The sequence below is a fragment of the Tauraco erythrolophus genome, chromosome 26 (genome assembly GCF_009769465.1).
Source record: "Tauraco erythrolophus isolate bTauEry1 chromosome 26, bTauEry1.pri, whole genome shotgun sequence".
Classification (NCBI taxonomy): Eukaryota; Metazoa; Chordata; class Aves; order Musophagiformes; family Musophagidae; genus Tauraco; species Tauraco erythrolophus.
This window is the reverse complement of record NC_141490.1, coordinates 5,191,482-5,209,521: the sequence shown is the minus strand read 5'-3', so window position 1 is coordinate 5,209,521 and position 18,040 is coordinate 5,191,482. Positions and strand designations below refer to the sequence as shown.

The following is an 18,040-nucleotide window of genomic DNA, read 5'->3' as shown; positions in this document are numbered from 1 at the left end:
AGCTCCGTGAGATTTTTTGGGGTGTTTTACAAGACTCCTGCAGGCAGGAGCACCTTATTTTTGCTGTTATCCTGCACCGCCTCTCTCCTCGCCAAGCCTCATGCACCACAGCTTCTCCTAGAGCCGGCGAGAAAGCTGCCAGAAATGGGATGGGCTCCAGGAAAGCCAAGTTGCAGCGGGATTTAAGCGAGGAGCAGCGCTCCTGCAAACAGGATGCGTGTGTTTGTCTGAGCGGTTTGTCTCCGGCAGCATCTGTCACTCTCCGACATCTCGGTATCATCGCAGCAAATTATTTAAACACTACCCACTGTACCCCATCTGGCAGGCAGCCCCTCCGCACGGATGGGGCCCTACCTCGCCGCCGCTCCGAAGGAACTCGCCGGTAAAGGCTGAGAGCCAAACAACAGGACAAATTAAATCAAAAGCACAGCTTTGGCACCCAGGGGGAAAATGCACATCAGCTTTGACTTATTGCATGGCGCACGCTTACAAGAGAGAAGCAGTGGCTTTTGTCACTGCAAGGGGCCATGAAAAATGAATTAGGGCCGCTGCTGGGAGAGGGCACGCAGGAGAATCTTTCATTCTGGCGACGCTGTCCTCTCTCACCTTGCAAGCGGCAACGGGGAAAAAAATCAGGGGGAGGAAGAAAGAGTAAGGAAAGAGAGGAGAGAAGATTTCTCGTTGGGTGGCTCGTTAGGGTCTGGCTCGAGGCTGCGGGAGAGAGGGGAGGAAGAGTGGCTCCGGTGCCCCAAGAGCAATGTTGGTGTTTGAGTGGGAGCATGGAGATGTCGGGAGATGCTGTCTCATCAGTAACTCTCCAGAGCTGGCTTGGCTCAGTGTGAGCCTTGATATTTGGGTTTCATGTGCCTTGTGCTTGCGTTCCTGCAAGAAGGCAGAAAAGCTGCGTGGGAAGTGGCTCAGTGCCGGTCACAGCCTCTGCCCAACCTTTCCTTTAGGAGCATCTCTCCCTCCCAGTGCCGCCACAAGGGCCACCACGTCGTCCTGTGAGCAGGGGGACACCAAGGAGGATGAGGTCTGGCTCTGTGCTTGTGAATAATGTCTAAGTATCATTAAGAAAAGCAGCCCTCTAATGAGCCTCCACCCATCCTTGCTACACGTCTGACACAACTTAGGTGCTTCGTGAACTCCAGCCGTTGCTAATTTGCCCTAAGGGGGTAGCACACGCAGTCTGGACCGAGCCTTTTCTTGGGGCACAGCATCCTCACCAGCACCCAGGGCGGAGGCAGGGGCTGGGAGAGGCTGAGGACAGTCGCCACCAGTTTGCCGAGCCCTGAGCTGCCTCCAAGCTGGCCCATCTCTCCCGCACACTGAAATAAAAGGGCTCATTCTTTATTCGCCTCGTTTGTTCCTGAGCTAGAGCCTCATTCAGGGGTGGTTGGTCCCCGAGTTGTTTTGCTTTGTGTCTTTAAATATTAATTTCCATAATCCTTGTATTTCCCAAGGAACTACTTCCTGCAAACAAAAGGTTTAATGCTTTTTGTTTTGTTCCTGGTAACAAATAAGTTGTCTGAGGCACGCAAACATCCCGGCAGCAGCGAGCCTGACGGCAATGAGCCGCCTTTAAGGATGTCTTGTGGTGCTCCGGGCATGGGGGAGAAGCATCCCCGAGGGATCGCGGGTACCATGGCCACATCGCCCTGGAGATGCTCGCCCAGAGAGGAGGAGGGCAGCGAGGCCGGCCGGCACTGGGAAGCCCCCGTGCAGCTCGGGATCCCGTTCTTTTGCGTGGAGGCATCTCTGACATGCCTTTTTGAGATGGAAGATTTGAGAGCCGAAGGCTGGGAAGCACAATAGAAGATAGACTGCTTGTACCTCATTGTCTGGAGAATAGATGGGCTGCGGGCTCCTGGAGAATAGGAGCTGCCACTCAGGCGGCTTTAATAGAACAGGCGGCAGATAGATTTCAATAAAAGAAATGAGTATAAATATTGTTAACAGAGAAGAGAGGAAAAGTGAAAAAGATCTTTTTTTGACGAGTCACAGTGGGAAACTTTCAAGGACTTTTAAGCTCAAAACTCTTCACAATGGTGTTACAATGGGCGGCTAGATCGACTCGGCTGCGTTGTGCCACGTCCCCAGCACGCCGTGGCGCAGCTTTGCGCGGGAGGTCCGCCCCTGGACGCAGGGCATGGCGATGGGGTGGCCGTGCTGGGGGAGCCCACTCATGTTGTGGCTCCCTGCTTTGACCATCCGTGGAATGGATGGTGAGTATAGGTTATAGGCTGTGAATATAGGCTGAGCAACCAGGAGCAGGTGATGTGGTGGCATCTGGCTCATGAAGAATGAAGAATGAAGAAGAGGAGTTTCGTGCCCCACAGCTGCCATATGCCAGCGGTGTAGGTGTTCTTCCTAAAGGGAATGCTCCTCTAAGGGGGGGTTGCAGATGGAAACAGGCTGGAGCCTGTGATACAGGGCTGTAGTATTTGTGAGAGGAGGAAAGGAGCATGCCCTGCTGGCCTGGGTCGATAGAGTAAACTTTAAAAAAGTCTTTTTTTTTTTTTTAAATAATTGCTCTGGATGATTTCCAGCAGGTTAATTACCCCCAATCTTTCTCCACCCGAGCATGGCCGGTGTTAAGCCGGCACTGGGGAGTCAGAAAGACGGGATGCGCAGAGGGAAAGCTGCCCTTGCCGCTGTCATTTGCCTGATGAAACAAAAATGGGAAAGGGAATTTTAGAAACGCCTGAACTTTGTTCCTTAGGTGTTATTTGAGCAGTCAGGAGCAGGTAGTACCAATTATTAAGAGGTGAAGCAGGTGTTTCCCCCATCTTCTGCCAGGGCACATGCTGGAGGCAGCCGTAACTCTCCCACACCCACGTTCCCGGGGCTGCGTCGTGTTCCTGCTTTGAGTGCTGAGGTTTGGGGTGATTCCTTCCCCCACCTCCTTCCCTACACAGCGGGAGCCGAGCTGCCCGTGCGATGCTGCTAAATCACCCGCCCTGCACTTTCCCGCCTGCCGCCGCAGAGGCGGAGAGGTGAGGCGGGTCTCGGGCGCCGCCGATTCGCTCTTATTACCTTTGTGTGTTTTATTTATTTACTATAAACTGTTACAGGAAGGCCATCACTACCGCATCGGAGTGACGTTGGAAATAGATGGCTCTCGGTTTTAGCGCGTCGCTTGGAGCCGGGAGCCTGCGCGGTGTTAATTTTTATTGCCAGAAGTAGCCATAAATTGATAGTTCAGAATCGCTGTAGGGACTGTAATTAACTAGTTACTATTTCACCTCCAAAAGGAGCAATGTTTCACGCTCTTACTTTTACTTATCTGGAATCAGCCGCTGTCAACATCCGCTGAAGCCCGTATAAAGATTTATAGACCTTGGAGGTAAATATTGACTAATGGGCAGCTTGGCTTAATGTTCACCTTGAAGGACAATAAATTGTGCTATTGATTGAAGTGAGACGTCAATATCTGCATTGTTGTAAACATTTTAATAAAATTATCTCCATAAAATATTCTCCTTCTCCGGCCGATCCCGGCTAGTGGGATTGGTGCCTGGCAAACGCAGCGGCACAGCACAGCGGGCAGGGTGGTGCCTTGGGACCGACCCTGGGAATTTGGGCATCCAGAGTCCGTGAGGAGACCAAACCCATTGAGGAGTGATTGCTGAGGTTGAGCCTTAGAGGTGGAAATATCACAGCCCTGGCCGTGCAGTACGGACGGGCACATGGCAGCATGAAGGATGAGGCATCGCTGCTGGGCGCTGCGTGCCATGCTGCAGGGACTGCTTCCCTAGGTCATGGAGATGTCCTCTCCGTGTCATCCCTGCATTGCCATGTACATGTCTGTCTGTTTTCCCATGCGTTGCCTTCCAGAAATTGGAGCCCTGTGGCTCTTGCTCCCTTGGGCTGTTTCTTATTATGGCAGATGATGGTGCCCAGGGCAGGTGCTTGTGATGCCTGTGGACGATGTGTGGAACAGAAAAATTTCGTTAGGGTTGTGGTCTTCAGGAGCCGGCATGGTGCACAGAAGCAATAACGGGAGCTGTGCTGCGTGCCTCGCTGCGGGCTCCACGGGTCGCTGGCAGGAGCCATGGCGGGATGGCCCGGCATCACGGCGAGGCATTAGCCAGCACTACAGGACGCCGTGGCGGAGAGCAGGCAGCGCTGGGACCTGCCCCGCTCCCAGTTCAGCGAAGCTTATTTAACAGCATCACTGGCAGCGTTCAGCCAGGAAAACCATAAGCGTCATGTCCCAGAGACCTGAACATGGCTGCAACAGGGAGCCAGGGGGACGGTGGCACGTAATTAATTTGGGAACATGTGTTCGCTTTCCGGTGAGTTATTATCTTGTCAGAGGCTCAATGGAAGCAAACGGGAAGGAGGAGGCAGAAGGGAGATGAGTCGGGCTGGGAAAACAAGAAGCAAGGGAAGGAGAAAGGCAGGGAGGGAGGAGTACGGATGCACGAGGCGTGTGCCCGCATCTGCGCTGCGCGGGACCCCCAGCACAGCTTTGCCATCGGTTGGGTCTGGCTCGGTGCCCTGTGCCAGATCAGGGTCTGGCGCCGGGGGCCTTGAGACGCGTGGCACCGACCGCCACCTCGGCGATGGCAATCTCTGTACTGTCCCCACTGTGTCTTATCTGCGCCGCGCGAGAGGCATCGCTGGGTTATTTATAACTCTGTGTTTCGGGCTGCTCATGACGTGGGCTATTCATTATGCATCGAGTCTGCCTTGGCTATTTTGCAGCTCCGGACTGAGTTTTCCTCCCTGCTCCTTTGTGCTTGTTCTTCCCCTTCCCCGAGGTGGTTATGGGGAACGGCAGAGTTGCAGGTCTGGCAGAGCACGTCCTAACTAGCACGTGGTGGTCCATGCGCAGGCTTCCGCCCACCAAGCAGGTGGATTCAAGCTCTGGTTTTCCATCTCCCCAGCTCACACCAGGTTTTAGTCCGTGGCTGTTCCATTTCTGGCCTGTATGATGGGTGCTGGTTGTGCTGGTTTTCTTACAGATGAGGAGCTGAGAGAGTTCTCCCATTAATTCCTGCAATATTTGAGCTCCTAATTGTACTCAAGCAGAGACAGCCTTGAAAAGTTCCCACCGTTGATTCGGGCAGAGCAGGGCTGGTACCGGCCGGGGGAGCCAGCTCTGCTCCGAGCATCCCCAAGCTCCGGGTGCTTTCAGAGACAGAAACCACAGCAGTTGGGTGCCCATTGCATTGCTCTAGCTCCAGCCTCGGGCGAGCAGTGAGAGGACCACAGCGCAATCCCAGAGGGTCCGATATACATGAGACTGGTTGGAGAAATAATCCCCATCCAAAACCTGGGCTGGAGGTAACTGAGCTTCACCCAAAGCAGCATCTGTGTCCCCGTGCAACCCAGCATGTGGATAAACATCCCTCCCACACTGCTCCAGCCCCGGGGGACTCCAGCAGCCCCGGCGACACCAACACCCTGTTACTTTCTCTGCAGCAAGGTCTGCACTTACTGATTGTGTTTGCTTAACCCCAGCCCTGCTCCCTCGGTCCCATCTATTTGTTTTTCCATTCCTGGCAGTCACTAATGAATGAGATTTGTCCGACTATCAACAAGATTTCCCATTATAAATAAGCATAAACGCAGAGGCCAGGGAGACGAGCAGTTGGGCAATTATCTCAGTCCATGCCTTTGCCCCTCGGCCGACACGGGCACTCGTGTGTTCCGGCTGTGCAGGTGGCAGCAAAGCAGCTTTATGGGCCCGGTTTTCCTGCAAAGTCCCTTGCCCACTTCGCCAACATGAAGCAGTGCCCTTGTAGCAGGGATCCCTCGTGCCACCTTATTCCTTGAGGTGTATTAGCTGATGCTAAGGAGGCAGGATCTGGCCAGTGTCTCCAGCAGGGATGATCTTCCTGATGCTGTCGGCATCGTTCTCTGAGCAGAAGTAGTACCAGACTGTGCTCAGGGCAAAAGCAGGTGTTGACTCTGGCACAAAGCATCCCGTTTTGGTCCAGGGCAAGCTCTGCACGTCCAGGTCGATGGGCTGTAGCTGAAATCCCGTGGGTACCAATGCAAAGTGCACCAGACCCTGAAACCCTGAACTCTTTGTGCTCCGCCTCTCCGTCGGCCGATTACCATGCACGTATCTCGGGCTTCAGCACTACGCAGGCACAGAGGGAGTCTTCATCTCTCAATTTCCGGAGCTTTTGCAGGTGGAAAGCTGACCCTCGCAGTTACTTTAATGAAGTCTTTTGCTGGGTAATGAAACGCACTCGAGCCGCTTTGCTCCCAGATCAAAACGGGAACGCGAGCTACGGCTCGGCTACGGCGAGCGCTAATTCTTGCCGCATGCGAGCCGGCTCCGGCGCGCTCGGGGAAGGGCCTTTGGTTAGTTGGGAAGCAGAGTGTTATCTGAGCCTTTGCACAAACCGGAGTCAGATTTGCGCGCGGAGCATCTGAAGGCCACCGGCTGTGTCGTTATTTTATCAGCAGGCAGCGCTGTGCTACAGAGAAGCCGATTCTAGGTCAGCCATAAAAGGGATTTTTTTTTTTTTTTTTTTTTTCCTCCCCTGCCCTCATCTCCAGTGCTGCAGGCCCGGTGGATGTAACACTGCAATTTGTGTGTCTCTAAAGGATATTGATTTCGGGGTAACGCCTTCATATCTTGCCCGTCAGTTGCGCTAAGTACTGATGAGCTCAGCGGTTTTGACCACGAACCGCTCGGGTGCGAATTTCGGCGTGGGTGGACGTCGGCAATTCATCACGGCAGGTTGCACGGGAAAGCTCGCTTCACCCATTTCCGAGGTTCGTGGGATGGCACAGAGCTGCCTTCCCAGTTGGATCAGCCTGGAATAGCGGGATGCCCACACGTGTGCACACAAGGGTCCTCGGTGCAGCTGCCGAGTGTGCAGGTGTGCGAGGAAGCAGTGGACGCACAAAGTCCTCGTGCTGCTGTGTGGAGGTGGCTGCCACGAGCTCTGGTGCATGGAAAAACTAAGGTGTGAGCGTATTTGCACTGGTTTGAGCTGACAACAGCAGCACCCAGCACTGCAGCAGCAGGATCGATGCCATAAAAGTATCAGCCGGTGGGATGCAGACGGCGTGTGCCCCGACGGGAGCCTCTGCCGTGTATATTTTGCATGCATTTGTTAGGAGCGAGATGCTTACGGTTGAGCGGTCAAGCGTGGCGAGCCGTGGCCCGTCAGGTCACGCAGGGATGGTGGGAGCCGGGTGGGAAGTGAGAGAAAGCACGGGATCGCCCGGCTCCGCCGGCCGAGCTCGCCAGGTCCCCCGGGGACCAGTGACCTGCACTCGGCCTCTCTGCCACTGGCACTCGCTCCCAGAAACAGCTGTCCAGAGCTAATTTATTTCCTAATGCTGCAGCAATGTTAATTTATAAATTACACTGGTAATTCGAGCTATTATTAATTTCAGATGGTGTAGGGCAAGCCTAATTAAAATATGACACCAATTGCCACACATACGTACCAAGGACTACCATTTAAAATTTATAGGAATATTAAGTGTGACACTGGTCTCGGAGACGCTTCACACAGTAATTACAGCATCTCGGCTGCGGGAGATCCGATGGGGAGGTGTCAATGAAAGGAAGGGAGGAGTGGTCCCCGTTCGGGGCTGTCGAAAACCCACCGGTGCCGTTGGCTCAGGGGCGAGCAGCCTTTCTCCGGGATGCTCCGCCGACGTGTCCTTATCGCCAGGTTTCTTTGTTTAACTCTGCGTTTGTTGCCACGCCACGATCTCCATCAACCTGGAGACTATCGTGGCCCGACACCAGCGCCTCGCCAGCCGAGCGCCGTGGGTTTCCCAGGAAAGCTTCAAAGCGAAGCGGGCTCTTGGAAGGAAGCAGGGGGGCCGTGAGATGCCAGATGAAAGGAAAAGCTGCTGATCGCATCCGCCCGGCTTCGAGCGAAACCAGGAGCTGGGGTGCAGCCCAGGTGCGGGAGAGCGGGGTGAGCGTGGCCCCCCACGGGTACCCCAAAATGAGCCTGGAGCAGCGCAGGGACACAGCGTTTTGGCTGAAGGGAGACGTTGGCACTACAACTAATGGGAATAAACTGGCTGTGAATTCATTGAAGCTGAAAAATCAGACGAGTGTCTATGTAGAGAGCAAGGAGAGCCCAGCGGCAGCCTGGGCTGGGATGTGCCAATGCCAAGGAGAGATCATTGAAGGTCATTCTAGCAGGGTATGGGTTTGGTGAGGACCACCCTGCTGCACACGGTGGGCACATCATAGAATCATAGAATGGTTTGGGTTGGAAGGGACCTCAAAGATCATCTAGTACCAAGCGCCCTGCCATGGGCTCCACTACACCAGGTTGCTCTAAGCCCCATCCAACCTGGCCTTGAACACTCCCAGGAATGGGGCAGCCACAACTTCTCTGGGCAGCCTGTGCCAGTGCCTTCAGCAAGTGATGCTTTCAGCAGAGCCAGCGCCGACACTGAGGTCCAGCGCTCACAGGCACCTTTCTGGTTTCCTTGGGGTGGAGGGTGGTGGGGCTCAGGCGTGTGGGCGTGCTGGGATGTGGGGAGTGTGCCACGGTCACAGATGGTGACTGAGCGATGGGCAGGGGCTCACTGTTCCTCCCCATTGCTCACGGCCCTCTCCCTCTGCCCCCGCAGCTGTGGGCTTCGTCAGCGAGGATGAGTACCTGGAGATCACGGGCATCACACGGGAGCAGTCGGGCGAGTACGAGTGCAGTGCCTCCAACGATGTGGCAGCGCCCGTCGTCCAGCGAGTCAAAGTCACCGTCAACTGTGAGTAGCCTGAGGGCTGGCAGGGAGCAGGGATGGGACTTGGGTGGTGGGAAGTGGAGTGAACGCAGCCTTCAGGCCCCAGAGCCGAGACAGACAGCGGCAGTTTTCTGAGCAGGTGGTGGTTTGCCCTTTTTTCCCCTTCTTTTCGAGCTCCGTTTTTTGCCACCACCTCCTCCTCAGCTGTCGCCATCAACCTGGGCTTTCCGCCCATGGTGAGATGCTGTGCTGATAACCTCCGGGGAGAGGAGAGAAGTGAGCAGTAAATAGGAATTTTTTTTTCTTTAGAAAAAATGCAAGAGAGGGAGAAAAAGAGCAGGGAAGAAAGCAGCACCATTTGTGCTCAGAGATGGAGGTGAGGACCCTCCTAAACTCCTCTCTGACCACCCCTTCAGCTGCTTGGGGTCGGTCCAGGGGGACATGTGGTTCCCAAGAGCCCAGGGGCTCTGGTCCTTGGAGAACCCCACTCTAGGCTGTGGCGTGGGGTCTCCCATCAGCCCAAAGCCCCCTGGGCAGCAGTGCCGGAGTGGCAGGAGCTAGGCACGGGCTCAGAGATGATTTTGACTCCTTCCTAAATGCGGGGAAAGAAAAGGGAACTTGAGGAGCAAAGGGGAGGGGGTGGGAGGCCCAGGGCTGCCGGGCACCAAACCCAGACTCCCATCTTCCCTGCAGACCCGCCGTACATCTCGGACGCGAAGAGCACCGGGGTGCCGGTGGGGCAGAAGGGCATCCTGCTGTGCGAAGCCTCCGCCGTCCCCTCCGCCGACTTCCAGTGGTACAAAGATGACAAGAGGTAAGAGTCTGGGGGGGCAGAACGGGAGGGCACGCACCGAACCAGTGCCGGCAGCTTCGGCGACCGGGCTGCAGTAGCTGGTCAAATCCCTGATAACCCTTGGCACAAGCCGGATCCGGATGCCGAGGCGGGATCACCGCTGCCCGTGCCTCCGGTTTATGGTCTCGTGGTAAATCCCTGCTTGGGGTGAAATTCGCCCTTTTAGGTCAACCTGCAGCTCCCACGTGCCACCAAAGCGGTGGCCCGGGGCTGTGGCTGGGGAGAGAGGAGGGGAGCAACGCAGCCAGGGGTAGGGTCCCACTCTGGGGCAAATATCTCTCTCTGACCCCAGGCAAAGCTTTTTTAACCCTTTTTTGCATCGCTTCTCCGTGGTGCATCGAAACACAGGACGAGCCACGCAGGTCACTAATAAAGAGGCGTTTTTTAGCCAAAAAAGATGCTACGGTAGCTACAGGGGAGGCTGGGGCTGTCTGCCTGGGCTGTTTCGGGAGCACAGCAGCGGGTGGAGCGTGCAAAGCAGCGGATGTTTGCGTGGCAGATGAAAGGCTTCGCTCAGAAGTAGGTCAGGTCACGAGGGCCCGCAAAGCAGCGGCAGGAGCGGGCTCAGCCCGCCCGGATCGGCACTCGGAGCCTGGCAGGGTGGTAATGGGGATCTAGCACCTCCCAGGAGGAATTAGCAAGTAAAAGAGCCGCAGGAGCTGAAGCGTGAGGGGGACAGCAGTTCAGGGCAGTCAAAAGGGTTTTCGGGAGTGTCTGCAGCCTGAGCGTGCTGCCAGCCCCGGCAGGGGCACACGGGGAGCTGACGGGGTCAGGGAAGGGGAAGGTGTGAGCAAGCATCCCGCAGAGCCGGGAGGACCGAGGAGGCCTCGAGGCCATCGCGAGAGGGAAGCCAGGCTCTTCTGCTGGGTGGGAGGGAGCCTTTCCCAGGTACCACCCTTGGGAGCGTGAGCATCCCTCCCTCTGCACGGCGTGTAGTGACAGGACAAGGGGCAATGGCTTTAAACTGAAAGAGGGGAGATTTTGATTAGATATAAGAAGGAAATTTTTTACAATGAGGGTGGTGAGGCACTGGAACAGGTTGCCCAGAGAAGCTGTGGCTGCCCCATCCCTGGAAGTGTTCAAGGCCAGGTTGGATGAGGCTTTGAGCAACCTGGTGTAGTGGAAAGTGACCCTGCTCTCTGGCAGGACCCGGAGATAGCAGGTTATGGAAAACAGCAGGTACTTCTCCTCCCAATGCCATCCCCATGACCCTCTCCCCTTCTGCCTTTCTCCCAGGCTGGCTGAAGGGCAGAAAGGACTGAAAGTGGAGAACAAAGCCTTCTTCTCCAGGCTGACTTTCTTCAATGTCTCCGAGCAGGACTACGGCAATTACACCTGCGTAGCCTCCAACCAGCTAGGAAACACCAACGCCAGCATGATCCTCTATGGTGAGTAGCACCGAGGGAGCCAGCCGGGGAGGGGACGTGGCTTAATGGTGAGACCATCAACACACAAGACATGGGAAGGGTCTCTCTTGTCTTTTGGGGGAGAGGTGCATTTGTTGCTGATCCCTTCTACCCTGGCACGTGGGTCAGAGGTTGTGGTTAGCCCAGGGAAAGCATGAAAGCCTCCAAAGCTGACTCCTGACTCAGGCCCTGTATCTGCCCCTCCTCTGAGGTGTTCAGCACCATGTACAGGGCCCACCATTGATGCAAAGTTAGGACTCTGCTGCAGGTTTCCACCTTCTTGCTTTGATGAATAGCTCCGAGAGCCTCTGGTTCCAGGCTTCCTCCTGTGTTGATGGGTGGGAGGAGAGATGACATTCAGGGTTGTTGCAGCAAATCTGCAGGACCAAACCTTCAGGATCACACCACAGGTGCCATGTGCCCTGTGCCTACCTGAGAATAAATGACCCCCACAGCTCCGCCACCTTCCAGGTTGCGTTCTCCGTTCCTGCCAAGCAGATACGTTGATACTGATGGTGCCAGAGAGAGGTGGGAAGGTGCAGAGGGTGGGGAGTAGGAGCAGCTTTGTGCCTTCATCCGGGGGCTGTTTTCTCTGCGTGCCGAAGTCTGGATGAGAGCAATGTATCTGTCTGACACCAGGAAGGGCTGTAATTCCTTGACATGTTTGTCAAGGCTCTTCAGGCCACAGCAGAGCCAGATCCAGGGTACCGCGCTCCCCACATCCCTCTCACACCACCAAGAGCCAGGGATGGATGGCAGGTCTCGTCCCCAGCCACTGCTGGGGGATGTTTCCCTGCCAGGGGTACCGGGTGGGTGGTTCTCACTGCTGAACTGTATGGGAGAAGCAGGGCTTGAGGACCTCCATCCTCTCCTGACATCACCCTGGCATTGTCCTCCTCACCACCCACCCCTCCCCCTGGCAGTCCCTCCCGGTGGCGAGCGCTGACCGTGGGTGACATTAACACCAGCTCATGGCAAGCGAACCACGAAGCGGTGCGGAGGTCGGCGATAATCACTGCTAAGAGTGTTTGATGGAAAGCACTGGTTTCCTACATCCTCTAGCCATCCTGGTGTCACAAACCCTTTTCTAGCGTGTACAAAGGATTTAATTAAGCGCACAGAGAGCGTGCAGGAAAACTCCTCTTCCGTAGGACAGAAGGGACTGGAGCACAGAGGGTCCTGTTGGGTCTGCATGGGGGGGCTCGGTTGGCTTGTAGGCCTGCGATGGTCGCAAGAAGTGGAAGGGAAAGCCAGTAAAATGAAGAAAGTGTCACGGGGTAGGAGGAAGGACGTCCCTGGAAGTCCTGTCTTGTTGCCACTGTTCTCCTGCATATCTTTACAGAAGGCAACACCCATCTTGTGTGTCTCTTGCGTCGTCACGTATGAGTATGGGAAGCTTTTCTGGTTCAGCACGAGCTCAGCAGGAGCTTCTGTGGTGTCTGTCACCCTTTTGTGATGGCCGTGCAGTGTGTTGTGTCACTCCCCGCCCCAAAGCAGCACACCCTTTTTTCTTTCCAGATAGTTTTCTTCTTCCTGTAGGGCAGACGATGCGTTGGCAACCAGTTGCCATCATCTTGGGCATCTCCCATGCCAGTGTCTTTGCAAAGGAGGCCTTCAGTCTGGCGATTAATGTGTCTTTATTCATTGTAATGAAAGATGAGAGGGACATGGCACGTGATGGCCGCGCTACCTGCGGCACGAGAAACGCATCACCCGTGCCGTTTTGGGGGACCGATTTTGTGTGTATCCCCTTTTCCTGAGGCCGAGCGAGTGGTTTGGGTTTGTTTTTTTTTTTCCCCCCTCCCAAATGGAGATTTAATCCCTGTGGGTACCGTGACATGAGCCTTTCCAGGACCATGCGACAGAGGCTAATGTAGCGTACATCTTTTAATCCTTTTTTTAATCTAATTTTTCCGGGAGGTCAACTAGTGCTTTATTTAACACGTAGCACTTGCTATTACAGACCTGCCGCCTCATTCAGCAGCTCATTTGGTGCTGTCTGGGATGTGATGGAGCGCTCAGTGAAACCACATCCTTTTGTGGAGCTGGGGGAAAAAAAAAAAAGCCCTCTTCTTCTCCCCCGTTGTGCGGTCCGCGTTGCTTCCCAGGGACCGGTGTCAGGCGATAAATCCATTTGGGATGTTGCAGGGGATGAGAGGGATGGGCACCAAACCTGCGCTGGAGGGGAAGAGGAGCGTGGGGGAGAGCCAAACCCCCGGAGTCGCCCAAATCCCAGCCCCTGCACTTTGCTTTTTGCTCGGGATGCAACTGTGAACGTTGCCACAAACCCTGCCTGGGTCTGGGGTCCCACAGACGGCTCAGCTCAGCTCATGTAGCACTTTTCCCAGACGGGGAGACTGCGGCCTCGGAGGACAAGGGCTCAATTTGGGCAGCAGCATCACATTTGCTACTCCATCTGCTTGTCTTCCTCGGCCCCAGGTCGAGGGCAGGAGCAAAGCATCTCAAGCCTGCGCTTTCCATTGCCCTTCTGCCTTAACTTTCGCTTGTTCTTTAATTTTTAGAAGAGACAACTACCGCTCTGACACCCTGGAAAGGTCAGTAATTCGGGGACCCCCCTGCAACACCAGTGCTCCCCCCGGCTCTGTTTCCCCATGGGCCCCTCTGGCTCCTGCTCCGAGTTGTCCCGGTGGGAGCTGTGGCACCCACCACCCTCGATCTCCTGCCCCCCGCCCCACTGCTCCTGCTGGTATAGCGATGAATTAGGGTTCTCCAGCTGCCCTCCCATCCCATCAGCCTGTCTGGTGGCCTGTGCCCTCCGCATGTCCCGCCCCCTGGCTCCCGCGCTCCCTCTCCATCGCCGCTGCGCTCTTCTCCCTGTCGCCGGGATCAAGCGGGGACGTCCCTGTGCTCCGCTTCCCCCGCGTTGCTGTGTAAATGGGTCTCGCGGCCGGGATGCTTCTAGTGCCTTTTTTCTGGGATGCATTAGGGGTGGAGAGGTGTCCGGTCCTCTTCCCAGCATTACTCGTGGCCAGCGCGGCCAGCACTCTGCCGTGCTGTCTGTATTGGCTGCCTGGCTGGTGGCATCTTCACTTTGGGGCTCCGTAGCCAGGTGGCTTCGTTTGTGATGCATTGAGTGGGAAACTCTTGGGAGGACTCGTAGATGTCGGGGTGGGATATGGAGACAGCGCGGAGCCCTTCGCCTCTCCAGACCTGCCCTTGCGTGCAGCTTCCCGGCTGTGCTGGGATTTGGGGCTAAGCGGGAAGTGCTGCGAGGTGTCCGTGAGCATGTCGGAAGCGTTCTGCTGGTGGGAGATGGAACGGTTTATGGGTTTCGGTGCCCCGGTCAGGCTTTGAAGCAAGGGTTCCAAAAGCACAGGTCAATCAGACCTCCTCATGAGCGGCCCTGCTCCAGCCAGGCACAACCCCAGATGCCACCCAGTGCCACACCACTTTTCCCAGCCTAGTGTTCTCCCCGGCCAACGATTTGGGGTATTTTGGTGAAAACCACTGGGTTGGGCACCCTCCACGTCCTTTCCCATGGTGACCTACGAGCTCCTCACCCCTTCACCCTCAAGTGAGCCCCAAAGGGGACTTCTTCCAACATGGACAAGCTTGGCTCTTCTTGACCACCCTCCTCATCCCGTCTCGTTCATCTTGAGATGGTCTGGGCTCGTGGGCAGAGCACGTTTCCAGTGACCTGCTCAAGGGAGACAAGCAGGGAGTAATGAGAGGCTGGCAGAGAATGGGCAGTGTGGGGTGAAAGCTATTGCCTCCCCTCCCAACATTGCTGGAACCTCGGAAAAAGTTTGCAGGAGGGGTGGAGAGTGTCAGAGATGATCAATTGGTGGTGATGGGCTTGAGATGGCGAGTCAGGGCTCAAGTGGGACTATGGGGAGTTGCGACCCGCAGACCAGGAGTGGTGGGGATGGCTGGCACCGTGCCCTTGGGGACAGCACAGGCAGGTAGGGGTGCCCGGGGGGCTGTCACATGGGGCGATGCCACCACGTGCTATAGCAGCGGGGGGCCCGAACACCGTGGTTTTGTTGGGTTTTATCTTTTCTTTTGTGTTTTTTAGGGGTTTTGTTGGCTTTGTGGCTAACCATGCGGGTGCGTCTCTCCCTTCCTGCAGGCCCCGGCGCAGTGCACGACGGCAACAACGGCGCGTGGCGGCGAGACGGCTGCGCGTGGCTGCTGGCCCTGCCGCTAGCCCAGCTTGCCCGCCACTTTTGATCCGAGAGCCGACCCGCGGAGCAGCGGCGGCGACGACCACGGCCAGCGAATGCAAGCAGAAAGGAGAGGAAGAAGAAGAAGAAGAAGAAGGAGAAGAAGTGTTCACCGTTTCCGAAAATAATCATAAGAATTGAGAGAGTATCCGGCCAGGCCACCTGGGGGAGGGGGAGTGAGGAAAAATACGCAAAAAAAAACCCACAATGGGAATTTGGAAAGGAAAGAGGGGAAGAAAAAAAAAAATCCAAGGCTTCCTGCTGAAGATGCAACGCGACTGAGTCTTTTTCTTTTCCCCCTATTTTTTTTTTTGTCTCCCACCCCTTTTTCCCCCCTGGTTTCACTGTTCTCTGCCACAGGCCAGCGCGGAGGACGGGCAGGGCCCTTGGGGTGCGGTGCTCCCCCCTCACCTCACCTTCACCATCCTCGCCCGCCCGCTCCCTCCCACGGGGACCCCTCCGTCTGGACGCGCCGGTTTTCTTCTTTGCCGAGATTTCCCCGTCTTCTCATGGACCGCGCCACCATTTGTGTTCCAGAATATATATATATATATATATATCTCCACGTATACATATATATATATATGTGTGTGTGTATAGATATATAGATCTTCAACAGTTACCACGCCGCCACAAACAGAAAGGGAGGAAGGAGACCGGCGTTGAGCCACGCGTTCATCGTACCACTCGCGGACATCGTGAACGATAAGGGATTCTGAGTCATGGTTAATTTTATTAATTATATTTTCTGATACGAGCCTAGAACTCTTAGTTCCTAAAAAAAAACAGAAACGCAAAAAAGAAGGGAAAAAAAACAACCAAACACTAAACAAACAAAAAAGAGAAAAAAAATCCAGAAAGGAGAGGGGGAGCAAGCGGAGAGAAGAAGTCGGTCAGACAAGTGCCGCGCACCTTAGGAGGCGACTGGCCGAGGAGGTTTACGAGCCCGATGCGACAGCACGGAGGAGGAGGAGGAGGAGGAGTCCCGCACCGCAATCCCCCAAAACTGGCCCGAAAAGTTGTCGCCTGAACGGTTCCTACCAAGGGCGCGGGCGACACTCGCAGCGCATCGAGGCGGAGGGAGACACTGAATCTTTTTATGGGATATATATATACAGTATATATAAATATACATATATATATATAATTTTTTTTTTTTTTGTTAGCGTTCTAGCCACGGTTCCCAGCAGGGTCCTTCCGCTGCCATTACTGCATGCTGTATATGGAGTTAGGTGTGTATCGGTCCTCGATGAGACGAGACGAGCGTTCCGGTCCGCGCATCCCCGAACCCCTCGGGTCGGTGGCACGCTGGGCACACGGGGCTGCGGGGGACCGGGGACCCTCTCCGTTGCCTTTCGCCGCGTGGCCCCGGCCCCTTCGCGGCGGAACGAAGCAAACCGAGGGACGGATGGAGATCTATATAGCTCAGTTTTATATATTTTTTTATATATATATATATATCTATCTGTATGTATATGTGTGTGTGTGTGCGCGTGCGTGTGCGTGTATATATATATATAAAAAAAAAAGAAATAAGGAAAAGAAGGCGAAGCAATCGGCACCTGGCCGAGCCGTCAGCCGAAACGCGGGACCAGTCGACTCGCCGTATGTTTTGGCGGGGGGGTGGGGGGGGGGATGTCTCTCCAGCGGTCAGTTTTCCTCCTTCGGTTTCCTTTCCTTCCTGGTGGGGTGCGCGGGGGGCCCGGGCGCGGGCGGGCGGCGAGGGGGCTCTCTCTGCCTATCCATTAAAACGATTGTTCCATGTGGCCGCTCCGTCTGGTTGTGGTGCTCATTACGGCGGGGGCCGGGGCCGCCCCGTTCTCTCCCCACCACGCCACCGGGGACAAGGAGGGATGGGAGGGGAGGGATGCCGGGTGGGAGCACCGAATCACGGCAACGGGCTGGGAGAGCACCGGAGAGACGTTACCTGGACTTTGCCGGCTTTACCTGTCGCAAGGTAAGGCTTTGGTGAGTAGATGGGGAGGGTGTGGGGCACGGCTGTACCCGATTCCCTCCGCACAGGATCCCACCCGGCCGCTTGGGACCCCAACGGGTTTCTGCGTAGCCCACGGCCCCAGCGGTGCGACGTCACGGGGGATGCTCGCAGAGCTGCTGAAGTGAATCCTGTGGAAAGGAGAGTCGCGGCGATGCCAGGTGGGTGTAGGAAACCGGGTGCTGCCGTGTAAAGCCACAAACGGGCGAAGCACGGCGGGCTGGGGCACGGGTGTAGCCACCGGGAGTGTGTTGGGGCTCATGTCGGCTGGATTCTTGGTTTTTTGCTGCTTTGCAGAAGGTTCCTTGGCACGTTTGGTCCTTGGCCTCAACCGTAGCTTCTGGGGGCTTCCCTGGTGTGTTTTTGTAGGGTCAGAAGCCAGTTGGTCGCGACAGCAGGACTGTTCTTCGTTTTTCTTTCTTTGCCCTACGGCGAGTTTGTGCAGCCCGTTGAAACGGGCACGGAGGACAGGGAGAGGGAAAAGGGATGGTCAGGCGTTGCGTCGCAGTGTGACATGCAGCAGCTGAGCAATACCGGCGCGGGGCAAGGGACGAGCTGTGACCGAAGCCTTCATGGCATGTTCCGAGCGAGGATGCAGAGACAGAACAGCCAGGCGCGGGCAGGTGCCACATCCCAGGGTCAGGACAGCAGGGTCTGGGCCAGCCCCATGGGCGAGTACGCTCGAGGCAGCCCTCCCGGCCGTGGTGGCTTATAGGAGAAGGCGGCGTGGCCAGTTTTGTCTTTGGCAGCAGATACACTGCATCGCCTGCCCTGGTGCTCGGCGCTCATGTAAGAGGGCGACACAGGGAAGGTGTGGGTTTTGGGAAGCACTTACCGTTCTGCCAGGGTCACGTCAAGGGGACAGCAGAGGTGTCCATGACATGTGGAGCCCTGGCAGTTCATAGTGGTGCCGGGATGG

At 55.9% G+C, this 18,040-nt stretch overlaps 1 protein-coding gene across 3 annotated transcripts in view; it reads left to right on the top strand.

Annotated features, from left to right (window-relative positions):
* LOC104374214 (protein CEPU-1) overlaps positions 1–15,135 on the top strand; it is a 342,497-nt gene extending 327,362 nt beyond the window's left edge. For 2 of the 3 annotated variants that reach the window (XM_086626802.1, XM_086626801.1), the window contains 5 exons: positions 8,575–8,709; positions 9,379–9,499; positions 10,775–10,926; positions 13,467–13,499; positions 15,035–15,135. In XM_086626802.1, the coding sequence (XP_086482928.1) occupies positions 8,575–8,709; positions 9,379–9,499; positions 10,775–10,926; positions 13,467–13,499; positions 15,035–15,135 (542 nt within the window). The remainder of the gene's footprint in view (positions 1–8,574; positions 8,710–9,378; positions 9,500–10,774; positions 10,927–13,466; positions 13,500–15,034) is intronic. The other variant, XM_086626803.1, reaches the window with a different exon arrangement.
* The last annotated feature ends 2,905 nt before the right edge of the window (positions 15,136–18,040 follow it).